Genomic DNA, 27,269 nt, shown 5'->3' on the forward strand with positions numbered 1-27,269 from the left:
TGAAAATAAAGTAAAAAGTAAAAACAAAGCCACATAGGTCACTATGGCCTATGCGGATGTTGAGGGCTTCATTTTTGTGAAGGCCAAAAAATATATTTAATATGTTTATAAACATAATTATAGAAAATAAAATTTAAAAATTTAAATTTCAGAATTAGTTTTTAAATGTAGAAATTAAAATACCACTTGAAATATTAAGTGCGGATTCACCTAAAACGTTTTTAAATGTCTGTTAACAAGCATCACTCACATATTTTATCTGGATTCACATGAAAGTCTGAAATTTTTAGCAAATTTAATTGATCATTTGGTTACCACTTTTGAATTATTGTAGGAACTTAGCCAACTTTATGATATTGTTGTGGAGCCTCTCAGGGATCGCATAGTTACAAGTCTTCTTCAGGCATCATTGGTTGGTAGCTTAGCCTTTCTTTTGATAACTTCATTACTAGTATCGTAATTTTAACACTATCCCGCATGCCAGGATGGCTTACTCCGTGTCAATCTTAGATGGGGTCCATCAAGAGTTTTCTTTCCCGGTGATGCAAAATTATTAGAGGAATCTACAATTTTCAACAGACTAATCAGATCTTTGGACTTTTGTACTTTTTTTCCCAATAAAAATGAGAGTTTGAGTAAGTTAATAATGTTTCAATGTCAGTGAATGATGATGTGCTTCTTGTAGGAATTCTTTATATCTGGAGGTGACGGCCTCCCTCAGGGTGTTGTCGAAAATCAGGTTGCACGTGTTCGGCATGTGATCAACTTGCATGGCTATGAGGTTAGTTCACCTATATCTTGCGGCCATGTTTGGTATTGGATTAGCCTAGTTACCTAATAGCCTTAGGCCTTAGCCATATCTTAAGGCCATGTTTGGTGTTAATTAATTATGTGTTCTTATTGTTTTGTTTTGTTGTCAAATTCATCATTATATTTAAAATCTCTTGTATGTTAGTTTCCACTGTTTGATGTACCCTATAATTTATTACAATTACAGCAATAAAAGCCTTATCCCACTATTGTGCTCTTATATTAACAAATTTTACGTTGGTTGCTAACAACCTAATGTTAAACTTATTGTCACCTAATACAACCATTCTCATTTATCCGAGCTTGGTGGGACCTGCTATAATTTATTAATGATAGAAAATATCTTATTGCAACAACTGTGTTTAAGAATTCATGTAAATAATCTGTATTTTGCAGACCCGAGAGTTGATTGAAGACTTGAAATCTGCTAGTGGCATGGAAATGCAAGGTGGCAAAAGCAAACTGGGAACTGATTCCAAAACTCTATTAAGAATATTATGCCACAGGAGCGACTCAGAAGCCTCTCAATTTCTGAAGAAACAATACAAAATACCCAGTTCTTCTTCTTAGAGGAATGTTTACAACAAAAGGGAACCAGCAAAATTTTCACTTTGGGGTTAGCTTTCTGTGAATATTCATTGCTGGAAATGTTTCTTTTTTTGTTGGAATTATTAAAATTGTCCATTCAGTGTATAATTAGGGAGCATAATTGAGTTTTTGCCTTTCCTTTGTTTTGGTTTTAATCTAACTACAATGTTGTTGATCTTCATTGTAAAATTTCGTCCATGTGAATACTGTAATTGTAAGTTCAATTAATGAAGCTGCTATTCTTTTTTACGAGGGTAGTTGTTTCATATTTAGAAAACTTCAACTGATTGTGGAATTTATTCCCTAACTTCCTAATAAAGCAGTTTTATTTCTATATATTGTACTTGAATGATTAGATATACTGGTTTTGGTAGTGATTAAATGCAATACTCTTATTTGCTCTAATGGAACCTTTCTCCTAAATTCTATAATATAGTAGGTTGATAGTTTTCCGAAAATATCCCAAGAGCTAGCCAAGACAGAGAGCAAAATGCAGCTGCTGTTAATGTCAGTATTTTAGGGAAGACTATGGTTGACGGGCCAGCAAAGAAAAAGATGTTCACAACCCAAATTAAAGCAATCGTACACAAACGCCTGACACACAGTAAGTACACAGTTATTGAAAATATCCCAAAAGCTACCCTCAGTAGAATTATAGCAACTCATTCATTCATGGAATAAAGCTCACACTGACAATCGTAACATGTTTGCTACTGTATTTGCTAGTAATGATCGTTCATAGAAATAGCTTATTACTTATTTCATCAGTAGATAAACCCTGCACTGAATCTGACCACTGCTAATATATAACTTAATTGTGTACATTTGATTTATTTAATTAGTTTGATCAGAGTTTGCTATGCTCTGTTGAGCTATTTAAGTTGTAGTTTTTTTTTACACACATTTTAAATTATTGCAATGCACAGACCCACTGTCATTAAACTCTACACATATGCATGATGTTAGATTTCTTGAATTTCTTTATTGATAAATTAGTCATTAAAATTGACTAAACACACTAAAGTCTTCATTAAATATGTGTTAGATATCTTGGATTTATTTAGGCTAAAATATGTTCGTGCTTGTTAATATATATTCGAGTTTTATATTTGTTTTCTGACAAGTTTTTCTTGGTTTTTGTTGGTTTTTGCTCGTTGATATTTGAAATTTTATGTTGATTGCTGATGACTAATGGAATCTTCCTCCTTTATCCGAGCTTGGAGGGATCAGTTATAATTCGTCAATGATAGAAAATATCTTCTTGCAACAATTATGTCTAAGAAAGCATGTAAAATAATTTGTATTATTTTGCAGACACGGAAGTTGATCGAAGACTTGAAATCTGCTAGTGGCATGGAAATACTCAGTTCAATATCAAAACTCTATTGAGAATATCATGTCACAGGAGTGACTCAGAAGCTTTTCAATTCCTGAAGAAACAATACAAAATACCCAGTTCTTCTGCTTAGAGCGAGGGATGAGTACAACAAAAGGGACCAGCAGAATTTTCATTTTGGTGGTAGCTTTCTGTGAATATCCGTTGCTGCCAATATGTCATTTTTTGTCAGAATTATTAAAATTAGGTATTGGCCTAGGCGTTGCATGGGTTTAAAAAAAAACTTATAAAATATATTTTTAATTTCTAATAAATACAAAAAAATTGTATTTACTCTCTAATATATTTTTCTTTGCATTGGATTCCTAATAAACTAATTTTATTTTTTATACTTGATACTTTGTTTTAGTCCTTAATAAATTAGTAAATATTGTGGTTTTTTTCTTATAATTTTTTTCTTTTGTTAATTGTCAGAACTAAAACAAAATGAGCTAATTTATCAAAGAATAAATATAAAATTTGTTAGTTCATCAATGACTAAAATAAAATATCAAGGACTAAAAATAAAATTGTTATTTTACTTAGGAACAAATGAAAAATAATCAGGTATTTAATATGAATAAAAACACATCTAAGACTATAAATAATTTTGAGATATATATTTAAATATTTTTAAAATATTACATTAAGTTATAAAATTAATTCAATATAAAATGTTTGTTGGAATTATACATAAAAAATATTTAGAATAAAATATATCCATTGTATAAATTATTTGTAAATTAATATTAATTTGTATGTGATATAATTTGAAGATGTTAAAAGTGTTAAAAATAAATAGTTTATTAAATTATATGAGTAAAAAATGTAAAAATATTTGTTGAAATTATACTATAAAATTAACATTTGTCAAAATAATATTATTTATATAAATTAGAAAACATTAACAATATGTGAATGATGTATCTTTATATATATAAAAGGAAGTCGGTGAGCAATATTGAAAATATATTTTTGGTGAGTAAATGAAAGAAAAAAAGTAAATGGCATAAGATTTTCTTCATTGAGTAGATAATTAATACATAAGATTTTCTTTTTATATACATTTTTATTTCTATTATAAATAAAGAATCAATCCAGGTAACTAGTTAACATTTTATTTTTTTCATCCAGTCAATCTTATTCATTGAGATGCAATGGAAAGTGTTGGATCCTATTCTGTAGAAAAAAATTACATAAAAATTTACTTATATGTGTCTCATGAATAAGTATTTTTTGTATATTGAATTTAATATTTTAATCTTCATTACTTTAATATTTAATATGTGACTTTCCCTGTTCTAATATGAAAATAGAAAAAATGAAATTTTAAAATAAAATAATAAAAACTATTTTTCAATACTTTGCTTAATTTTTTAGAAATTAAAAATTAATTATTGTAATCAATGTGTATACAAAAATTTGTTGTAATAATTGATACTATTATGTGAGTTTTCTTTTTCTTTCAATTGTAATTGTTGGGTTTGGTTTGTGTTTTGTTCATGATTTAGTTTTTGTTTTGTTCACTGATTAATTTGTGTTCTTTCAATTGTAATTATTAGGTTTGATTTCATCTAGATTTTTTATCATTTTTTTCAAACAATCTAATATAATATTATTTCTATTTTATATAAAACAAGCATTCTTCTACAACCTTCGTTTAATAAATATTAGTTTCTTTTATTAGGCGGGATGATCGTTATTGTTGGAGAAAGAAAATTAGTAAATAATCACACCAACAAACTATATTTTCATGATTTTAAGAAAATAAATATAAACTTTTGGTGTTAATGTTCCAAGTTAAAACAATGTCACCCATCTAGCTAGTTTGATAATTGACTATATTACATCAATCACTTTTGATTTGATTATAAAGAAAATAATAAATTACTTAGTTTTAATATGATTTTTTTTTGTTTTTTATGTTTGTCATTTTATTGTTATTTTATCTTATGTTTGTATAATCATTGTACAAGTTTTTCACATATATTCATATATTTGTTCTTTTACTACTATATTATAAATACTATATCATAATAATTTTACTTTTATTTTATATCTTCAATATACAATATATGAAAGATTTCTTTTGATTTTGTATGTTTGTTGACATACTTCAAGAAAAGTACAAATTTTTTTACTTGGTCCATGTAATTAATATTTAATGTGATTATTTTATATTATTGGTTTAATTTAATTGTTAAACTTTAAACAAATGTCATAGTTAGGATGTTGGCCTTTTTACCAACCAGGGTAAAAAAAAAAATTCAATTTACCGATCAAGGGTATATTTTAAAAAATTACCCAAAAGAAGATAAGTCGTAATAGTTGTTACGACTTCTAACTCAGAAGTCATAACACCTATTACGACTTATTATTTTTTTAAATTTTTTAACTAAAGTTGTAAAAATATTTACAACTTCAGTGTAAATCTAATTTTTTTTACCACTTTAAAATCGTATTTAAAAAAAAAACAACGAAAGTCGTAATATTTTACACGACTTTAAAGTCGTAAAGCTTATTTTAATTTATTTTTTTAAAGGTTGAGGACAGTAAACCTATTTTTTTTTTTAAAAAAACTGTTGTTTTGCTATTTGCAGCCACGTTTATGTTTTGTTCACCTATTTTCTTTTCGTAAATCTGTTTTTTTAATATAATAGTATTTACGGTTTTATTTTTGTTTTAAATAAAAAAGTAAAAATATATATATTTAAATACATGATAAATAATATTAAGTTGATTTTATTAGTATATTTTTTGTGATTTTATTTGATATTTTATTATTTTATTTTAATATTTTATTATTTAAAACATGTTATATATATTTTTAATATGGTTTACTTTAAATGTTTTTTATTTAAAGTTTAAATAATCTATTAATAGAAATATATTAAAAAAATTGAAAGAGTTTAAATTAAAAATTGATTCTATTTAAATAAAAATTACATATTTGTTAAATTAATAATGAGACGATGTCCCACAACGAGTTCTTCTAGATATGCGTGGGTCTCTCATGTTGTTGGACTGAATTTGTCTGTGTTTGTTGTCCTCTTGGTCGTCTGTGACCTCTACCTCCTCTTGTTCTAGGATGCGTAATTGTCTGTTATAGTTGAGGAACATAATGACTACCGTTGTCATCATCATTATCACCATCACCATCACCATCATCATCGTCATCATCATCGTTGTTATTGTTGTTATCCTTCTCATCCTCATCTTCATGACTGATGTCACCTATTTGAGCAGGTAATGATGAACGATAACAAAAACTTGTGCAAGATTATATGCAAATGGTGGAGTCTTGAAAGTGGTGGCAAACATTTGTGAGGAGCCATCAAAAACATTTGAGGTACAAGGGACTTGAAATGAGTATTGAGGTATATACGATGAGAACCCCCAGTGGTTGAAAACTTTGTTGATATTCTTGAGACGCATGACCAGAAAAACTTGTTGATTGATATTGTGCTTGTGATGGATGATGTTGGGACATAAATTCAGGAACATGCACTGGAGGTACATTAGGTTCTGCATATGATTGATGTTGGTGATGAGCAAGATAATACTGTGATTCAAATTTACAAAGTTAGAAATAACTATGAATAATAATATCAAGAATGATTAAAATTGTAAAGTAGATTTACAATCTCAGTAGATACTGTTCCTTCACGTGATATATATCGTCTAGTTCGACTTGGTCTACGAGCAATGACATGCACTGTCAAATTGAATGAATGGTCATGTGATTGTGGATAATTTCAAGCACTTCGACTACCTTGCTCGCATGCAATTGCATCGTGTACTTTTTCCAATTTAAATTATGATGACTTTGTTGACCTGTATACAAGTTGAAAAACATTTTCAAAGTTTATCAACATCATTTTCATTCCCTTGGAAGTGAAGCCACATGGCCTCAATATTTAGGTCCGCATTTTATGTCTTATTCTTCAAAACGGCGACAGACATCATCAGGCAGGCCGGTTACTACTTGAATACATAATGAGATGGATGAACCAATTTCAAATAGACCTAAAAAATGCTCATTATGTAAAACTAAAGGACATAATCGGACTAACTGTCCATACAAACAAATACATGACAAAATAACTTGTAATTTTTATGTTTTTCTTTCATTTGTATTGTGCTTTTTATATTAATGTATTAATTATGTTGTTTTTAATTTTTATTGATAGATTATTTAAACTTTAAATAAAAAACATTTAAAGTAAACTATATTAAAAATATATATAACATGTTTTAAATAATAAAAATATTAAAATAAAATAATAACATATCAAATAAAATCACAAAAAATATACTAATAAAATCAACTTAATATTATCTATTATATATTTAAATATATTTTTTAAATTTTTTATTTAAAATAAAAATAAAACCGTAAATAGTATTAAATTAAAAAAACAGATTTACAAAAAGAAAATAGGTGAACAAAACAAAAATGTGGCTGCAAATAACAAAACAGCAGTTTAAAAAAAATAAGTTTACTACTTTGAAGTAAGTGGTAAACCTTTAAAAATTTAGAAAAATAAAATAAAATACGCTTTAGGACTTTAAAGTCATGTAAAATATTACGACTTTCGTTATTTAAAAAAATATGACTTTAAAGTCGTAAAAAAATTAGATTTATACTATGAAGTCGTAAATATTTTTACGACTTCAGTTAAAAAATTAAAAAAATAATAAGTCATAACAGGTGTTACGACTTCTGAATTAGAAGTCGTAACAGCTATTACGACTTACTCCTCTTGGATAATTTTTTAAAATATATCTCCGAATTGATAAATTTAAAATTTTTTTACCCCTTATTAATAAAAAAGCCTAAGATGTTTGAAGGTTAAAAAATATATTAAAACAGAATAAAATTTAATAATTAAAACATGATTTGCCATCCTCACATATATAACTCATTAAAAATCATACATAAAACACAAATCTTAAAATCATTCATTGATAGAATACAGCTGCTAAAGTTTGTGTTGTCGGGAACCCTAAGAGTTGTTGGGTTGACTGACATTGAAACAAAAAGATCTAGGTTTCCATTCATCCACTCCACTGCTCCCTTTCCTACCATACAATGGCATTAGAAAGCGTTGGTGGTGTTGTTCTTTCTTCTTTCCTCGGGGCTCTATTTCAGAAGCTGGCTTCTCCTCAAGTTCTGGATTTCTTTCGTGGAACAAAGATCGATCAGAAGCTACGGAAGGACTTAGAAAACAAGCTCCTCTCCATCCAAGTTGTGCTTGATGATGCTGAACAAAAACAGTTTGGAAATGTGCTAGTGAGAGACTGGCTTATTAAGCTCAAAGTTGCCATGCTTGACGTAGAAGATGTCTTGGATGAAATACAACACTCCAAACTCCAAGTTCAACCTCAATCTGAATCTCAAACTGGTTCAGGCTGTACTTGCAAGGTACCCAAATTCTTCCAATCTTCCTCTTTTAGTTCCATTAACAAGGAAATTAATTCCAGCATGAAAAAAATCCTTGATGACCTAGATGATCTTGCAAGCCAGATGGATAATCTAGGTTTGAAAAAGGCTAGTGATCTTGTAGCTGGATCAGGATCAGGCAAATTTCCTGCATGGGGTTACTTTTAGAAACATTTTCCCGAAATGGATCTGTTTCTAAAGTAATCCCTGCATGGTGCTCTTTTTTACATAGAGCACATGCAAATCGCAGGAGGGAATGGCGCTTTCCCTGTGAACGCGACAGCTGGCCATGGTGTCGCCATTAACGATGGCGTGTTGCTGGAGCTTGGACTCGCCAGTCAAACTGGCGAGTTGATGTTAGGGCACTGTTTGCCCAGCCTACGCGTGCAGCAGGAAGTTGCAGAGAGGGACAGGCTTTTTGCAGATGAAAGCGCCAGTGCCACTGGCGATTTGGGCTGCAGTTGGGAGTAGCCAGTGGCACTGGCGATTTGAGGTTGATGTAGCCATTCCCAATGGCGATTTCAGCTCTTTATAAACCCCTGGTCCCTCTATTTGATGTGCGTTTCTTGAAAATACTGAGAGTTCATATGTTTATGAAGGTGCACATCCATATTTTATGTGCATTTTTTAAAAAATAGTGAGTTTCAAATTGTTTATTATCCTATCAAGTTCAATCCGAAAAACGTTGTTGAAGGCAGGTATAAAAGTTCAAATGTGTATTGAATGAATGTTATTTTTATAGTTAGTTATTTTATAGTTATTTTATAATTATATTAAGTTGGTGTTGGTGTTTATGTTGTATTAGTGTCTTAAAAATTTATGAGTGTTCTTTGAACTGTGTTGATGTTGGTGTTTTTTTAAGATGAAGCGATAGTATTTTTTTAATTAGATTAGGTTCATTTGTTGGTGTGTTAAAAATTTATATGCGTTGAAGTTGAAAGTATTATTTATTTTAATATAATTGTAGTAATAATTTTTTAATTACCTATTTTCATTTTGAAGTTATTATTGTGAAGATTAATTATTTATATGTCCGCCTATTTGAGATATTGTACAAATGATTGATGCTATTGATATTTAGACACTTATAAATTACGGACACCATAACAATATGTTTAAATTTTTGTTATATTTTTTTCCGTCAAATCATTTAACGAAAGACACCATAATAAGTTATTTGACGATGCTTTGTTGTTTCTCGTATCATATTTATTTGAATATATTTGTAGTAATTTTGTAACTACCTATTTTCATTTTGAAGTTATTATTGTTAAGATTAATTATCTATATTATTAACTTCGTTCATGAATTTTTTTATTTTGTCTTTAAAATCACTATGTTGAAATTATTCATTTTTTTTAAGTGTGTCCCATGAAATTTATTTCAAGTTAATTAAATTATTTTAAAAGAAAAATTGAATGTGAAATTCCAATAAAGGGACCTTTTGTGATTAGATTTTATTAGTTTGAAATGATTCATTTTTTTTAAGTGTGTCCCATAAAATTTATTTCAAGTTAATTAAATTATTTTAAAAGACAAACTTAATGTGAAATTCCAATAAAGGGACCTTTTGTGATTAGATTTTATTAGTTTGAAATTATTCATTTTTTTTAAATGTGTCCCAAGAAATTTATTTCAAGTTAATTAAATAATTTTAAAAGACAAATTTAATGTGAAATTCCAATAAAGAGAGCTTTTGTGATTAGATTTTATTAGTTTGGATTTAAGTGTGTCCCATTTTATAATTTTTATGACGTGTTAAAATATTATTTTTGTAGGTACACGATGAATTCGGTTATAACAGTGCTGTATTTCAATGGAAGAGTATATGAAGATAATGACGGTGTAATATTTGAAGGCAGTAAAAAAGCGATACAGATTAAACGTGGAATTAGTTTCAATGCTTTGAAGAAAAAAATTGGAGATAAGGTAAAGTTACAAAATAATGAAATTATTTCTGCTATCAGCTGTAGATTTTTAGTGTCAGGAAAATATATTGCCTTGCAAATTTGTGATGACGAAGACGTCGAGACGATGCTGGAAAGTTTTAAACAACAACAAGAAATGTCAGTTCTAGAATTGTACATAGAAAAGGATGTGGCTAGAGGTTCAATGTTTCATTCTGCAAATTCCCTTACATCATGTGGAAATTATGTATCTAACGATGACACACAACCGCCAACAAATATGAGCAATTTAAATCTTGACGAAGATGATGATCATGATGATGATGATTATCTTGAGTCTAACTCATACGTTGAAGAGTCTTTAGACGAAGATGATAGTGTTGACGGTATATCTGATACAGACGATGAAGTCACCGACATTCCTCAACCAGTAAGAATTGTTCACCCAGCAGAAGGTATAATTTGCTGAATTAAAAAATTAGACAATACATTTATTATTTGATGTCTATTGAATTTAATGCTAAATAAGCATTATTTGAATTTGAATGCTTTGAACTGTTAGGTGCACAACGAATTGAAAATCCATTTTGGAATGATGCTTTACATTATAACAATATCAACTGGAGTTATCCTGATGAGGAGGACATTTGTGGTTTGGAGATGCCGTCGACCTTTAATGTTGGCCAAGAATTATATGTTGGCATGGAATTTGATAGTAAAGATGCGGTCAAGAATGCACTCAAACAATATGTTATGAAGGTGCATCAAAGTTTCAAAGTTGTTGAAAGCAAATCGAACAAGTATGTGGTTTGTTGCTTGAATAAAAATGCAGAGTGTCCTTGCCCTTTCTATATGAGGGCAATTTTATCCAAAAAAACAGATACGTGGAAAGTCACACAATGGGGTGGACCACACACATGTCTGAATATGACCATGACACAAGATCACGAGAAACTTGATTCAGATTTAAGTGCCACTTGTGTAGTAGGTACGTATTTTATGTTCATATTATGTTCATTTTTTGTTAATTGTCATTTAAATTTTGTTATGTTATTGACAGGCATGGTCAGAGAAGATCCATCAATAAAAATTTCGTTGATTCAAGAGAGGATTAATAGTGAATTTGCGTACAAGGTGTCGTACAAAAAAGCGTGGTTGGCGAAACAGAAAGCCATTGCAATTGAATATGGCGATTGGGATGAGTCTTATGCGAAACTTTCGTCGTGGCTAACACACATGCAAAATCATTCTCCTGGATCATATTTTCAAGTACTACATGACGATTTTATCGTTGGGAATACGGTTAGTCGCGAACACCGTCAGTTTCATAGATTTTTTTGGACTTTTGGCCAATGTAAAGAGGCTTTCAAGTACTGTAAGCCAATCATACAAGTTGACGGCACACATTTGTACGGCAAATATCGTGGGACCCTCTTAATGGCCACATCACAAGATGGAAATGGTGGTGTCCTTCCTCTAGCATTCGCGGTGGTTGAAGGTGAGACGTTGACAGCGTGGTCATGGTTTTTGGCACACTTGCGTGAACACGTGACAGATAAAAATGGTATTTGTCTGATATCTGATCGACACGCGAGTATAAAGTCCGCTGTCGCTAACGAAGCACTTGGTTGGCAACCTCCCCACGGTTATCATGTCTACTGCGTGCGTCACATAGCAAGCAACTTCAATCGGAAATTCAATAATGCAAAACAAAAAGAAATGTTGAAGAAATTGGGTAAGATTTCATATTTGATGGTCCCGTTTATTTACCTTTCATATATACTTATCCACGTTATTCATAACTAATTTTATGCAGCCTACACTCCTTGCAAGCACATTTTTGATCAAAATTTAGAAAAATTTCGTGAACTGAGTCCAGCCATAGCCACATGGATTGATCGAATTTCAAAGGAAAAATGGACGATGGCTTATGATAGAGAAGGACGTCGATATGGCCACATGACAACCAACCTCTCAGAATGTATCAATAAGGTTTTGAAGGATTGTCGCAACATTCCCATAACAGCATTGGTCAAATCAACGTACAGTACGTGTCGAAAGTACTTTGTTGAGCGGGGCCGCCAAGCGCAAAGACAGTTAAATGAAGGGCAAGTATATTGTTCAAAGCTTGTTAAAGAACTTAGAAAAAATCAAGAACAAGCTTGTTCGCACATCGTTCGCGTGTATGACATCCACTCCACAAGGTTTGAAGTAGAGGAGACCTTCAATCCTATTACGCAACGTGGCGGACAAAAATGGGCAGTTAACTTGAATGGTCATTATTGTCAATGCGGAAGGTATTCTGCGCTTCACTATCCATGTTCACATATTATTGCAGCTTGTGGTTACGTGAGCCTGAACTACTACCAATATATAGATGTTGTTTATATAAATGAGCACATCTTAAAAGCTTACTCCCCACAATGGTGGCCTCTTGGGAATGAAGCGGCTATTCCTCCTTCTAATGACGCATGGACACTTATCCCTGACCCAACTACAATTCGTGCGAAAGGTCGGCCAAAATCAACAAGGATAAGGAATGAGATGGATTGGGTCGAACCATCTGACCACCGACAAAAATGCAGTAGATGTGGAGCCGAAGGGCATAACAGGCGTCGATGTCCAATGCAATCTGAGCGTGGGAGTTGTTCAAATCATTGATTTATGTATGTTAGTCGAGTGACTTGTATTTGTTTAAGTTGTCTTCAATGAATTGAATTTCTGGGGTTGAATCAGTTTGTGGGGTTCTATGAATTCATTAGTTAAAAACATTACTTATTTTTGTTTGTGTACATTAACTATTTGTGGGGTTCCATGAATTAATTAGTTAAAACCCTAACCCAAACACCTAAACCCTAACCCCAAGTCCTAGGAAACATCCCTAATCCCTAAACCTAACCCTAATACATAAACCCTAACCCTAAACCCTTACACTAATCCATAAAACCTAAACCATCACACCTAACCCTAACCCCTTACCCTAATCCATAAAACCTAAACCATCACACCTAACCCTAACCCCTTACCCTAATCCATAAAACCTAAACCATCACACCTAACCCTAACCCCTTACCCTAATCCATAAAACCTAAACCATCACCCAACCCTAACCCCTTACACTAATCCATAAAACCTAAACCATCACACCTAACCCTAACCCCTTACCCTAATCCATAAAACCTAAACCATCACACCTAACCCTAACCCCTTACACTAATCCATAAAACCTAAACCATCACACCTAACCCTGACCCCTTACCCTAAACCCTAACCCAAACCCAACCAACTCAACCCTAAACCCTTAAACCCCAAAAGTCTAACCCTAACCCAAACCCTAAACCCTAACCCCTAATCCAAACCCTAAACCCTTAAACCCCAAACCTCTAACATCTAACCCTAACCCTAACCTAAACCCAACCAACTCAACCCTAAACCCTTAAACCCCAAAAGTCTAACCCTAAACCCAAACCCTAACCCCTAATCCAAACCCTAAACCTCTAACATCTAACCCTAACCCTAACCCAAACCCAACCAACTCAACCCTAAACCCTTAAACCCCAAACATCTAACCCTAACACAAACCTAAACCCTCAACCCTATCCCTTAACCCCCAAACCTCTAACCCTACACCTAACCCTACCCCTAACCCAACCAACTCAACCATATCCCTTAAACCCCAAACATCTAACCCTAACCCTAACCCCTAATCGAAACCCTAAACCCTTAAACCCCTAACCTCTAACCTTAACCCTAACACAAACCCAAACAACTCAACCCTAAACCCTTAAACCCGGAACCTCTAACCCTAACCCAAACCCAAACCCAAACACCTACACCCTATCCCTTAAACCCCTAATGCATAAAACCAAACCCTAACCCATTGCCATAATCCATAACACCTAACCCTAAACCCTTACCATAATCCATAAACCCTATCCCTCAACCCTAACACCTAACCACAAACCATTACCCTAATCCCTGAAACCTAACCCTACACCTTTACCATAATCCATGAAACCTAACCATAAACCCTTGCCCTAATCCATCAACTTAAACCCTAGAAGCTAACCATAATACATAAAGCCTAACCCTAACCCCAAAAGCTAACCATAATGCATAAACCCTAACCCTAACCCCTTGCCATAATCCCTAAACCTTAACCTTTACCATAATCCATAAACCCTAACCCTAAAACATATCCATCAACCCTAAACCCTAAACTTAGTTTATTATTATACTTTGATGCGCCACATAAACTCTATACATTAGTAAGGCATAATAAATCAGATGCGATAGATTAATTGTCAAAATCAAATGTCTTACAAACAACAACAAAATTACACAGATACATCAAAATCAATCATTATGGTGTCCGTGATGTCGTGAGGATGTGCCACATGGTCGATCCCATCTTCGCGCTTGACGATCAGGATTTCTTCTTGCCGCCGCGTTGTCTCCCCGCTTCTGCTTGCTCAGCCTCTGCAGAAAACTCCTGACGCAAATCAACACCTAATAAGTCGCCCATATCAGGTATTACTCCGGGTACATTCCATTGCGGAGCAAATGGGGCGTTAGGTGTTGCCATGGAGGCATCGTGCTGCTGTGAAGGAGTCATAGTGGGCCATGAAAAATGAGCTTGTGTTTCCGCAACACCACCGAACGAATGTGAGGTCTCAGAAGTATCAGTATCATGACCTACAAAAGGATACTGATACATCTGTGAAGGATATTCGGAAAATGTTGCTGGCATGTAATACATTCCATGACCACGCTCCATCATTTGTTGGGAATATTGTTCGGCTTCAACAGGCTCCCTTCGTCTGCCTATGCCCCGAGTTTCAACACTTGACTGAAGAATGTGAAACTCTGGGGCTGGGAATTCACGCTCTGATGCTGGACCATGTGACACTGGCTCAGTGATTCTCTCTTGCTCTTTAGATATAATCGCTAACTTATCCACGTAAGGCACGAGATCATCAACCGTCCACGTGTTCCTCCCTTGTGGTGACACCATATATTGTAAAGTCTCCACAACTTCACCCTGCAATTAGTAGCGTCAACAAATTATTGCTCATGCTTAAGAAATTAATTAGAAGTTAAACATTGAGAAACAGATAAATACCAATGCAGCTGTGTTTGCATTGTTTGGGTCGACAAACATCTTTGTTTTACGCCTATACCACACCACGTAGTCCGAGTTATAACCCAGTAGGCCCTCCTGTCGAGGATAAACGTCGACCCTAAACTCTGCTCGGTTGTTCCACTGACCAATGATTGGGGCCAACAGGTGGAACCAATTCTCATCTTGTTTGCCTTTGAGCGTTATGCCATGGAGATTCTGCGGTTGCGAAGGACACCCGAGAATGGGTTGTTGCAATCCAAATTGTCATAAAACTCTATCGGGTTGGTGCCACTCAACAACATGGAAACAAATCAGTGGCACCACCGCAAACCAGGCTACACTTCCAACCACACAAATTGGAGGCAACGCTCCCGTCACAGTTGCTGTGTATGGCTCCCAGACAAACTGCATATAACAACACACTTGTCAATTTTCAGTCAAGTGGCTAGATATTAAAATTTCATTTAACCATTACATTACGATGTTCTTACCTCATGTCGTTTCATCAGATCCAATTTGCGACGGAAAAGTCTAAGATCATCATTGCCAATATGCTGATTTCCACGTCGCAGCCACCTACAATAAAAAAGAAATCATCATTGTCAACACATTCCATCATTAAATATTTTTAATTCAAATCTAATTTTTTAAACGACAAACCTGTGTCCGAGTGGTTTATTTTCTATGACGGGAGGCGTCCTCTTTGGAGCTAAAGTTGTACATCGTTCCCATGCCCACATTTGGATTAAGATGCACATACCTCCGATTGATTTAACTTTGTAATCGGTGGCGCTGCACATCTCTCTATATAAATACGCAAGCACGGCAGGTCCCCACGCATACGTGCTGCACTGTTCAAAGTCACGTAAAAATTGTAGGTACCTTAAGGAAACTCTGCTACTACTTTTGTTAACAAAGAGGACACCTCCTATGAATCGAAGGATCCACGCACGGGTAAACCTTTGTAATTGTTCAACGTTACCCTCATCAATATTTATGTGAGAAAAATGGTGAGCCAGCCAACTTAATTTGATGACACTGCCTTCAAGTTCGCCTTCCTGTGGTCGGACTCCTAATAATTCTTCACATAAGTCGGCCCAATCAAGATTTGTTGAACCAATTAGTGGTGTCCCATCAATACGAAGACCTAATAAGACTGACACATCTTGGAGAGTAATGGTAGCCTCTCCGCATCTCAGGTGAAACGTGTGGGTTTCAGGCCTCCATCTTTCAATGAACGCACTAATTAAGGCTGCATTTATCTTTAGGTATCCCATCTTAATTATCCAATAAAACCCACATTGCCGAAGCAGAGGAACAATTTCCTCTGGTATTTGTTCTTCACCTTGATACGTCGGCACTGCTCGTCTGATGTGTAGTTTTCTGTCTGCTTCTCCATTCCAAACATGTTCTGAAACATGCTTGGGTTGCATCCACAAAACGTCACCCTCAATTGGATCAGACCTCGTTTGTATACTTGATGCGCATGATGACGAAGATGCCATTGATCCTACACAATAAAATATAATACAATAAAATTAATAATAAAAATTACACATAGTCTCCAAATTTCAAATAAATAACAAATATTATAATTATCAATTCTAACTAAAACAAACTTAAGATAAAAAAAACTAATAACTTAAGATATAAAAAAATTAATAACACATATTAAATTTATAATTTCTAACTAAAAATAACTTAAGATAAAAAAAAACTAATAACACATATTAAATTATCAAATTAAATTAAATTTATCATTTCTAACTAAAACTAACTTAACATAAAAAAAACTAATAACACATATTAATAAAACTATAATTATAAAATTAAATTAAATTTATCATTTCTAACTAAAACTAACTTAACATAAAAACAACTAATAACACATATTAATAAAACTATAATTATCAAATTAAATTAAATTTATAATTTCTAACTAAAACTAACTTAAGATAAAAAAGCTAATAACACATATTAATAAAATTATAATTATCAATTCTAACTAAAAATAACTTAAGATAAAAAAAAACTAATAACACATATTAAATTGTCAAATTAAATTAAATTTATAATTTCTAACTAAAAATAACTTAAGATAAAAAAAAACTAATAACACATATTAAATTATCAAATTAAATTAAATTTATCATTTCTAACTAAAACTAACTTAACATAAAAAAACTAATAACACATATTAATAAAACTATAATTATCAAATTAAATTAAATTTATAATTTCTAAGTAAAACTAACTTAAGATAAAAAAGCTAATAACACATATTAATAAAATTATAATTATCAATTCTAACTAAAAATAACTTAAGATAAAAAAAACTAATAACACATATTAAATTGTCAAATTAAATTAAATTTATAATTTCTAAGTAAAACTAACTTAAGATAAAAAAGCTAATAACACATATTAATAAAATTATAATTATCAATTCTAGCTAAAAATAACTTAAGATAAAAAAAAACTAATAACACATATTAAATTATCAAATTAAATTAAATTTATAATTTCTAACTAAAACTAACTTAAGATAAAAAAAACTAATAACACATATTAAATAATCAAATTAAATTAAATTTATAATTTCTAACTAAAACTAACTTAAGATAAAACAACTAATAACACATATTAATAAAATTATAATTATCAATTCTAACTAAAACTAACTTAAGATAAAAAAAACTAATAACACATATTAAATTATCAAATTAAATTAAATTTATCATTTCTAACTAAAACTAACTTAACATAAAAAAAACTAATAACACATATTAATAAAACTATAATTATGAAATTAAATTAAGTTTATAATTTCTAACTAAAACTAACTTAAGATGAAAAACCTAATAACACATATTAATAAAATTATAACTATCAATTCTAACTAAAACTAACTTGAGATAAAAAAAAACTAATAACACATATTAATAAAATTATAACTATCAATTCTAACTAAAACTAACTTAAGATGAAAAACCTAATAACACATATTAATAAAATTATAACTATCAATTCTAACTAAAACTAACTTAAGATAAAAAAAACTAATAACACATATTAATAAAATTATAACTATCAATTCTAACTAAAACTAACTTAAGATAAAAAAAACTAATAACACATATTAATAAAATTATAATTATCAATTCTAACTAAAACTAACTTATAAAAATACTACTAATACATATTAATAAAACTATAATTATCATCACAATACAAATAAAATAAAAAAATAATTAAACAAACTTACAAAAGAAGAGGTTTGCTCAAATACAAACAGCACAGCAACACTCCTTCGTTTTTCCTCAAACACAGCACCAATCTTCTCTTTTCTTTTTTTTTTTCTCGTGTGAAATGGTCTACGAAGAGGGGGGATTTAAGCAGCTCAGGCAACGCGAATCGCTGCTGGTGCTGGCGCCTTTGGCCAAGCAAAACGCCATTGAAGATGGCGACTTCCTGCAGCGTTGCAGACTGCAACCTTGGAAACAGCCTCTGCTGCTGCTGCTGCTGCCTGCACCCTAGGAAATCTGCACCCTCAACTCGCCAATTTGACTGGCGAGTCCAAGCCCTGCAACACGCCATCGTGAATGGCGACACCATGGCCAGCTGTCGCGTTCACAGGGAAAGCGCCATTCCCTCCTGCGATTTGCATGTGCTCTACGTAAAAAAGAGCACCATGCAAGGATTACTTTAGAAATAGACCCATTTCGGGAAAATGTTTCTAAAAGTAACCCCATGCAGGAAATTTGCCTCAGGATCAGGTGGTAAAGTGCCACAATCAACATTGTTGGTAGTTGATTAGATGATAGTTGATAATTAATAATTTTAGAGAATTGTTTTAGAAAGAAGGCTATGTCATTGATTTCTTGGATTATCAATTACAACATACCAATTGCCTATTTATAGGCTCAAGTCACCAACCTCTCAATGGTGGTGAATGTTTCTACATTACTTTAGGTCTTTCTAGAGTTTCATGATAGATTAGTATCATGATAGTTCTAGATTCTTCTATCTTATACATACACTTATAGTTCTAGATTCTTCTATCTTATACATATACTTATAGTTCTAGATTGTTCTACCACATACATATTATAGTTCTAGATTGTTCTACCATATTCTATAGTTCTAGGATATTCTACTATTTTCATACATATTATATTTAAGAATATTCTAGAAATTTGTAGCAATTTCAACACTCCTCCTTGATGCAAATTTTTGTGACTCCGAGCATATCTCGTAATTCTTCAAATCTTGGTCTCGACAGAGCCTTCGTGAATATGTCTGCAATTTAATCTTCTGTTCTGCAGTAGTCGAGTTTGATCTCTTTAGTTGCTTCAGCTTCTCTGATAAAGTGATACTTGATTGCTATGTGTTTTGTTCTGCTGTGATGAACTGTATTCTTCGCCATTGCAATTGCTGATTTGTTGTCGCAGTTGATTTTAGTAGGCCCATCTTGTTTTTCTCGCATGTCTTCAAGTATCCTACGGAGCCGTATAGCTTGACTCGTTGCTTCCGCAGCTGCCACGTACTCTGCTTCTGCTGTTGATTATGCTACTGTAGCTTGCTTCTTCGATGCCCAAGAGAACATTCCCGATCCTAGTGAGAAAGCACAGCCAGAGGTACTCTTCATGTCATCTGCTGAACCTGCCCAATCACTGTCGGTGTAGCCAAGTAATTCTGAGTTGGTTTCGGTAGTATACCATATATCGAACTCTTTTGTTCCTTGTAGATACCTCAAAATTCTTTTTCCTGCTCCAAAGTGTATTTGACTTGGGCTTTGCATGAATCTTGATAGAAGACTTGTAGCATATATTATGTCAGGCCGTGTAGCTATCAAATATAGGAGGCTTCCAATTAGACTTCGGTATTTGGATGCATCAGCTTTTGGTGCTCCATCATTCTTCTGTAGTTTCTCATTTGTTATGAGTGGAGTAGCAACAGGTTTGCAACCATACATCTTGAATTTCTTAAGTAAGCCTTCTGTGTATTTCTTTTGCGAGATGAATATCCCTTCATTTCTCTGACTTACCTCTATGCTGAGGAAGTAACTCATCAAACCAAGGTCGGTCATCTCAAAGGTCTTCATCATGTCTTCTTTAAACTCCATCATCATCTTAGTATTGTTTCCCATGTAGATAAGATCATCTACATATAGAGAGAGTAAGAGAGTGTACTGCCCTTGATACTTGATGTAAAGTGTAGACTCACTCTTACTCCTCCTGAATCCTCGATCCATGAAATACTGATCGATTCTGCTATACCATGCTCGAGGTGCTTGCTTCAAACCGTAGAGTGCTTTTCTTAGTCTTAACACTTTGTTTTCTTTGCCTTCAGACACGAATCCTTATGGCTGCTCCACATAGATCTCTTCTTCAAGTACGCCGTTAAGGAAGGCGGATTTGACATCTAGTTGATGGATACTCCATCCTTTTCGTGACGCAAGAGCTATTAGAGCTCTCATGGTATCAAGACGAGCTACTGGTGCAAATGTCTCATTGTAGTCAATTCCGGGTTGCTGTGAGTAATCCTTAGCTACTAGCCTCGCCTTGTGTTTCTATATGGTGCCATCAGGGTTGAGCTTTGTCTTATAGACCCACTTAACCCCAATGATATCTTTTCCATGGGGACGATTTACTAACTCCCATGTGTTGTTTTTCTCGATCATCTGTATCTCTTCTTCCATTGCCTTGACCCATACTTCTTGCTTTAACGCTTCTTCAAAGCTTCCAGGTTTAAGTATGACCAAGTTACAGGTTTCATATATGTCCACCAAAGATCTTACTCGTCTTGGAGTAGACTCTGGTGATGATAGTTCTTGATCTTGTTGTTGTGGTGGAGGTGAAGGTGGTTCACCTCGGTCTTCTTCCTCAGCTTCTTCTTGAGGTAGTTGAGCGGGTATAAGAACGTTCTTCTCCACTTTTTCTTCATCCCAATTCCAAGAAGCATATTCATCAACTTCAACATCTCGACTGATGACGAGTTTCTTAGTTTGCAAGTTGTAGACACGGTAGCCCTTAGAGATATTGCTATACCCAAGGAAGATACCTCGTATAGTCTTGTCTTCAAGCTTGTGCCTCTTTATGTCTGGGATATGAATGTAGCATATAGATCCAAAGACCCTTAGGTGCTTTGCTGATGGCTTCTTCCCATTCCAAGCTTCAATTGGAGTCTTGTCTTTTACAGACTTAGTTGGACATCTGTTGAGTATGTAAACAACAGCGTAGACTGCTTCAGCCCAGAATGTGTTCGGTAGTCCTTTTTCCTTGAGCATCAATCTAGCAATCTCCATAACTGTGTGATTCTTTCTCTCGGACACTCCATTTTGTTGAGGAGAATATGCGACTGCAAGTTGTCGCTCAATGCCTTCATCCTCACAAAATCTTTCAAACTCGCGAGAGGTGTACTCTTTGTCGCGATCACTTCTTAATACTTTTATCCGTTTTCCACTTTGATTTTCAGCAAGGGCCTTGAACTTTTTGAATACTCCAAAGACTTCTGATTTTTCTTTTAGAAAATATACCCATGTCATTCTAGAGAAGTCATCAATGAAGAGTATGAAGTACCTGTTGTTCCCATGTGATGGTGTCCTCATTGGTCCACAAACGCCCGTATGTATCAGCTCCAATAGATCTTTCGCTCTCCATGCTCCGCTTGTTGAGAAAGGAAATCGGTGTTGCCTACCAAGGAGACATCCTTCACACACTTCATTGTTCTCCTTTATGCTTGGAAGATCTCTCATCATGTTCTTCTCATGTAACAACTTCAAGGCATGTGTGTTGAAGTGGCCAAATCTTCGATGCCATAGCCATGAATCATCAACTTGTACCTTCATGGTAATGTTTGTTGCATATTTTAAATTTAGAGGAAAGCTTCTATTGGTCTTATTCATCTTTACTTGGGCTATCTCAGACCTTTTATTTTTGTTGTCTAAGATTTTGCATACACCTCCTTCAAAGTAAAGTGTGTAGCCTCTCTCCATCATTTGGCCAATGCTTAGAAGATTTTCTTTTAGGCTGGGAACTAGTAAGACATCATGGATGAGTCACGTACCTTTATCTGTCTCCACCATGACAATGCCTTTGCCTTTTGATTCAACCACACTTTCATTTCCCAGTCGAACTTTGACTTTGACAGACTCATCAATACTTTTGAAAATAGTCTCATCCTTGGCCATGTGATTGCTACATCCACTATCCAAGTACCAGCTTCCTCCCTTTTCTTTTATTGAGTCTTGAGTGGCGTAGAACGTACATTGTTCTTGATCATGCTCCTCTGCAATATTGGCTTGATGCCTATTTTTGTTGCGACAATTTTTCTCTACGTGCCCGAACTTCTTGCAATGGTTGCATTGTGGCATATTACGGAACCAACAATTTTTCTCTGCGTGGCCTTGCCTTTTGCATATATTGCATGGAAGATTTTTATCTATTTTGTTCTTAAGGAAATTCCTAGAACCTTCTCTTCTTCTGGAAGTTTCTCCATAATTTTTCTTTCTTCCATTTTCTTTGTTTTGGGGCTGAAATTTAAACTTTGACTGGAAGGCATTGTCAATTATATCTTCTTTATGTCTATACAGTCTTTGCTCATATGCTTCAAGAGAGCCCACAAGTTCTATCTCTGATAGAGTGGATAGATCTTTGGTTTCCTCAATCGTTGTCACGATTGGGTCAAACTTTTGGGACATAGTAATTAAAATTTTCTCAACAATTTTCTTGTCAAGAATATCTTCCCCAAAAGCTCTCATTTGATTAACTATTTTTTTAACTTTAGAATATTAATATTTAACTATCTCAGACTCCTTCATCTTCAATAGTTCAAAATCTCTTCTTAGAGATTGAAGTTTAACGGCACGTACCATAACACTTCCTTGAAACTCCTCCTGCAATGTGTTCCATGCTTCTTTGACAGTCTTAGCTCCCATAATTCTTGGGAAAATTGGATCAGTCACCGCTTGTTGCAAGGTGAACAACGCCTTTAAATTTTTTTGTTTATTTTTCTTCAACTCTTTTTCTTGAGATGCATTAAAAGCTGAAGTATCCGCGGGAATGGTGAAGCCTTCTTCTACTATGTCCCATAAATCTTGAGATGAAAAATACGTTTCCATTTTAACACGCCAGAAATCATAATTTTCACCATTGAAGATAAGGACAGAAATAGTTGACGATTGAGTAGTGTTATCTATAGCTTAGAAAAAATATTATTAGAGAGGGTTAATAGTACAAAGGAAATTTTTGAAGTAGTTGGGAGGATTTTAGAATGGTAGGTAGGTAATATAACTACGCCCAATGTATGACCGAACGTAGCTCTGATGCCACTGTTGGTAGTTGATTAGATGATAATTGATAGTTGATAATTTTAGAGAATTGTTTTAGAAAGAAGGCTATGTCATTGATTTCTTGGATTATCAATTACAACATACCAATTGTCGATTTATAGGCTCAAGTCACCAACCTCTCAATGGTGGTGAATGTTTCTACATTACTTTAGGTCTTTCTAAAGTTTTCATGATAGATTAGTATCATGATAGTTCTAGATTCTTCTATCTTATACATACACTTATAGTTCTAGATTCTTCTATCTTATACATACACTTATAGTTCTAGATTGTTCTACCACATACACATTATAGTTCTAGATTGTTCTACCATATTCTATAGTTCTAGGATATTCTACTATTTTCATACATATTATATTTAAGAATATTCTAGAAATTTGTAGCAATTTCAACAAACATCTTCAGTGGTTGAAAGTGATATTTGTGGCAGAGATGCTGATAAAAAAATGATCATTAACTGGCTCACTTCTGACACTGATAACATGCTATCAATACTTTCTATTGTGGGCATGGGTGGGCTGGGTAAGACCACGCTTGCTCAACTTGTATACAACGACCCAAGGATAGAGGGCAAATTTATTGTTAAAGCTTGGGTCTGTGTCTCAGAGGAATTTGATGTTTTGAACGTATCAAGAGCAATTCTTGACACATTTACTAAATCAACTGAAAATAGTGATTGGCTAGAAATTGTTCATACAAAACTGAAAGACAAATTGAGAGGAAACAGATTTCTTCTCGTTTTGGATGACGTTTGGAACGAAAGCAGGCCTAAATGGGAAGTTGTGCAGAATGCTCTTGTTTGTGGAGCTCAGGGAAGTAGGATCCTTGTCACAACACGCAGTCAGAAAGTTGCTTCTACCATGCGGTCAGAACAACACCACCTGCAGCAATTACAAGAAGATTATTGCTGGAAGCTGTTTGCCAAACATGCATTTCATGATGATAATCCTCAACCAAATCCAGGGTACAACGAGATTGGTATGAAGATAGTTGAAAAATGTGGAGGACTTCCTCTAGCCTTAAAGTCAATAGGAAGTCTATTACACAACAAATCATTTGTTTCAGATTGGGAAAACATATTGAAAAGTGAGATATGGGAAATAGAGGACAGTGATATTGTTCCTGCTTTAGCAGTGAGCTATCACCACCTTCCTCCCCATCTCAAGACATGCTTTGCTTACTACACTTTATTCCCCAAGGATTATGAGTTTGACAAGGAGTGTTTAATTCAGTTGTGGATGGCTGAAAATTTCCTACACTGCCATCAAGGCAGTAAGAGTCCAGAAGAAGTTGGCCAGCAGTACTTCAATGATTTACTATCAAGGTCCTTCTTTCAACAATCAAGCGAAAATAAAGAAGTATTTTTCATGCATGACGTTCTAAATGATTTGGGAAAATATGTTTGTGGGGACATCTATTTCAGGTTGGAAGTTGATCAAGCAAAATGTACACAGAAGACAGCCTGCTATTTTTCAGTTGCAATGAATAACAAACAACATTTTGATGAGTTTGGAACTTTATGTGATACTAAAAGGCTACGTACATTTATGCCAACAATTAGGATCATGAATGAATATTACAATAGTTGGCATTGCAATATGTCGATACCTGAATTGTTCTCCAAGTTTAAGTTCTTACGTGTCTTATCTCTCCTAGCATAAAAAAACTACCTGATTCAACATGTTCACTCTCCTACTTGCAAATACTGAAGCTGAACTATTGTAGATATTTGAAGGAGCAACCCTCGAATTTGCATGAACTCACCAATTTGCATCGCCTTGAATTTGTAAATACTAAAATTATAAAGGTGCCACCACATCTGGGAAAGCTGAAGAATCTTCAAGTATCCATGAGTTCATTTGATGTTGGTAAAACTAGCGAGTTCACTATTCAGCAATTAGGAGAGCTCAATCTTCATGGAAGACTATCATTTTGGGAGCTGCAGAATATTGAGAACCCCTCAGATGCATTAGCTGCAGATTTGAAAAATAAAACACGCCTTGTGGAACTAGAATTAGAATGGAATTGGAACCGGAACCCTGATGATTCTGCCAAAGAAAGGGATGCAATCGTAATCGAGAATCTACAACCTTCCAAACACTTGGAGAAGTTGTCAATCAGGAACTATGGTGGTAAACAATTCCCTAATTGGTTATCCAATAATTCTCTATCAAATGTGGTGTTCTTAAAGTTGCACAACTGTCAATCTTGCCAACATTTGCCTTCCCTTGGACTTTTTCCATTTCTCAAGAACCTAGAGATTTCAAGTCATCTCTTGATGGGATAGTGAGCATTGGTGCTGATTTTCATGGTAATGGCACTTCTTCATTTCCATCGTTGGAAACATTGAAGTTCTCCTCTATGAAAGCATGGGAAAAATGGGAATGTGAAGCTGTGATAGGTGCTTTTCCATGTCTTCAATATCTTTCTATAAGCAAACGTCCCAAGCTGAAAGGTGACCTCCCAGAGCAACTTCTTCCTTTAAAGAAGCTACAAATTAGTGAGTGCATACAACTAGAGGCTTCAGCTCCCAGGGCTCTAGAACTAGACCTGAAGGACTTTGGAAAGCTGCAACTTGACTGGGCTTCTTTGAAAAAGCTCAGAATGGGCGGACACAGCGCGGAAACGTCGTTGAGGAAAAGTCTGATACTTTGAAAGAACTGTATATTTGTTGTTGCCCGAAATATGGAATATTATGCAATTGTGAAATGAGTGATAATGGCTTTGACTCTCAAAAGACTTTTCCGCTAGATTTCTTCCCTGCACTCAGGACCCTTCATCTCAGAGGCTTTCATAATCTACAGATGATTACACAGGATTACACCCATAATCATCTTGAATTTCTGAAAATCAGAGAGTGCCCTCAATTAGAATCATTGCCTGGAAGCATGCATATGCTGCTTCCATCTCTGAAGGAGCTACGAATATATGATTGTCCAAGAGTTGAGTCGTTCCCTGAAGGAGGTTTGCCATCAAATCTAAAAGAGATGGGACTCTATAAATGCTCCTCCGGACTCATGGCCTCACTGAAAGGGGCTTTGGGAGGCAATCCCTCTCTGGAAAGCTTGGGGATAGTAGAGCTGGATGCAGAATCTTTTCCTGATGAAGGTTTGCTGCCTCTCTCTCTTACTTGTCTACGCATCCGTGATTTTCGAAATCTAAAAAAACTGGACTACAAGGGGCTCTGTCAGCTCTCCTCTCTCAAGAAATTGATTCTTGGAAACTGCCCCAACCTCCAACAGCTACCAGAGGAGGGTCTTTCCAAATCCATTTCATATCTTTTTATTGGTGGCTGCCCCAAACTCGAGCAGCGTTGCCAGAACCCAGGAGGCGAAGACTGGCCAAAGATTGCTCACATTACAACGGTGTTCGTATGATATTTATGATTATTTGTAAGAATTATCATGAAACTTTTTCTTTTTTAGTTGATCTGAATTATCATGAACCTTCTACACCATTTGTGCTTCAAGCAAATTAATAAATAATTGTTTTCTTATATTTACATAGTTATCTATGTAATATGAAATTTATTTCTTACAACAGGAAAGTCTATACTCAATAAATATTATTTTTCACCAATGACGTCATTTATCTTAATAGTCAAATCCAAAAAAAAATTTATATATAAGAATTTATTTGTAAATAGTTTCAATATTTGTTAATTTTTAAAT

At 33.8% G+C, this 27,269-nt stretch overlaps 2 protein-coding genes and 1 pseudogene across 2 annotated transcripts; 2 read left to right on the forward strand and 1 right to left on the reverse strand.

The window, feature by feature from the left end:
* Positions 1–19,809: 19,809 nt before the first annotated feature.
* LOC106796183 (uncharacterized mitochondrial protein AtMg00810-like) lies at positions 19,810–20,499 on the reverse strand. The gene has a single exon (XM_014767760.1). It carries the CDS (start codon positions 20,497–20,499, stop codon positions 19,810–19,812), a length of 690 nt encoding a protein of 229 aa, XP_014623246.1.
* Positions 20,500–24,008: 3,509 nt separating this feature from the next.
* LOC100783392 (putative disease resistance RPP13-like protein 1) lies at positions 24,009–26,253 on the forward strand (annotated as a pseudogene).
* Positions 26,254–26,306: 53 nt separating this feature from the next.
* On the forward strand, positions 26,307–27,029 carry LOC121173574 (putative disease resistance protein At3g14460). The gene has a single exon (XM_041009664.1). The coding sequence runs from the start codon at positions 26,307–26,309 to the stop codon at positions 26,973–26,975; it is 669 nt and encodes a 222-aa protein (XP_040865598.1). The 3' UTR covers positions 26,976–27,029.
* The last annotated feature ends 240 nt before the right edge of the window (positions 27,030–27,269 follow it).

The sequence above is a fragment of the Glycine max genome, chromosome 15 (assembly GCF_000004515.6).
Source record: "Glycine max cultivar Williams 82 chromosome 15, Glycine_max_v4.0, whole genome shotgun sequence".
NCBI classification, from domain to species: Eukaryota; Viridiplantae; Streptophyta; class Magnoliopsida; order Fabales; family Fabaceae; genus Glycine; species Glycine max.

Coding starts and splice junctions, on each gene's coding strand:
- LOC106796183 (XM_014767760.1), bottom strand. CDS start 20,499: ATGGATCGAGGATTCAGGAGGAGTAAGAGTGAGTCTACACTTTACATC.
- LOC121173574 (XM_041009664.1), top strand. CDS start 26,307: ATGAGTGATAATGGCTTTGACTCTCAAAAGACTTTTCCGCTAGATTTC.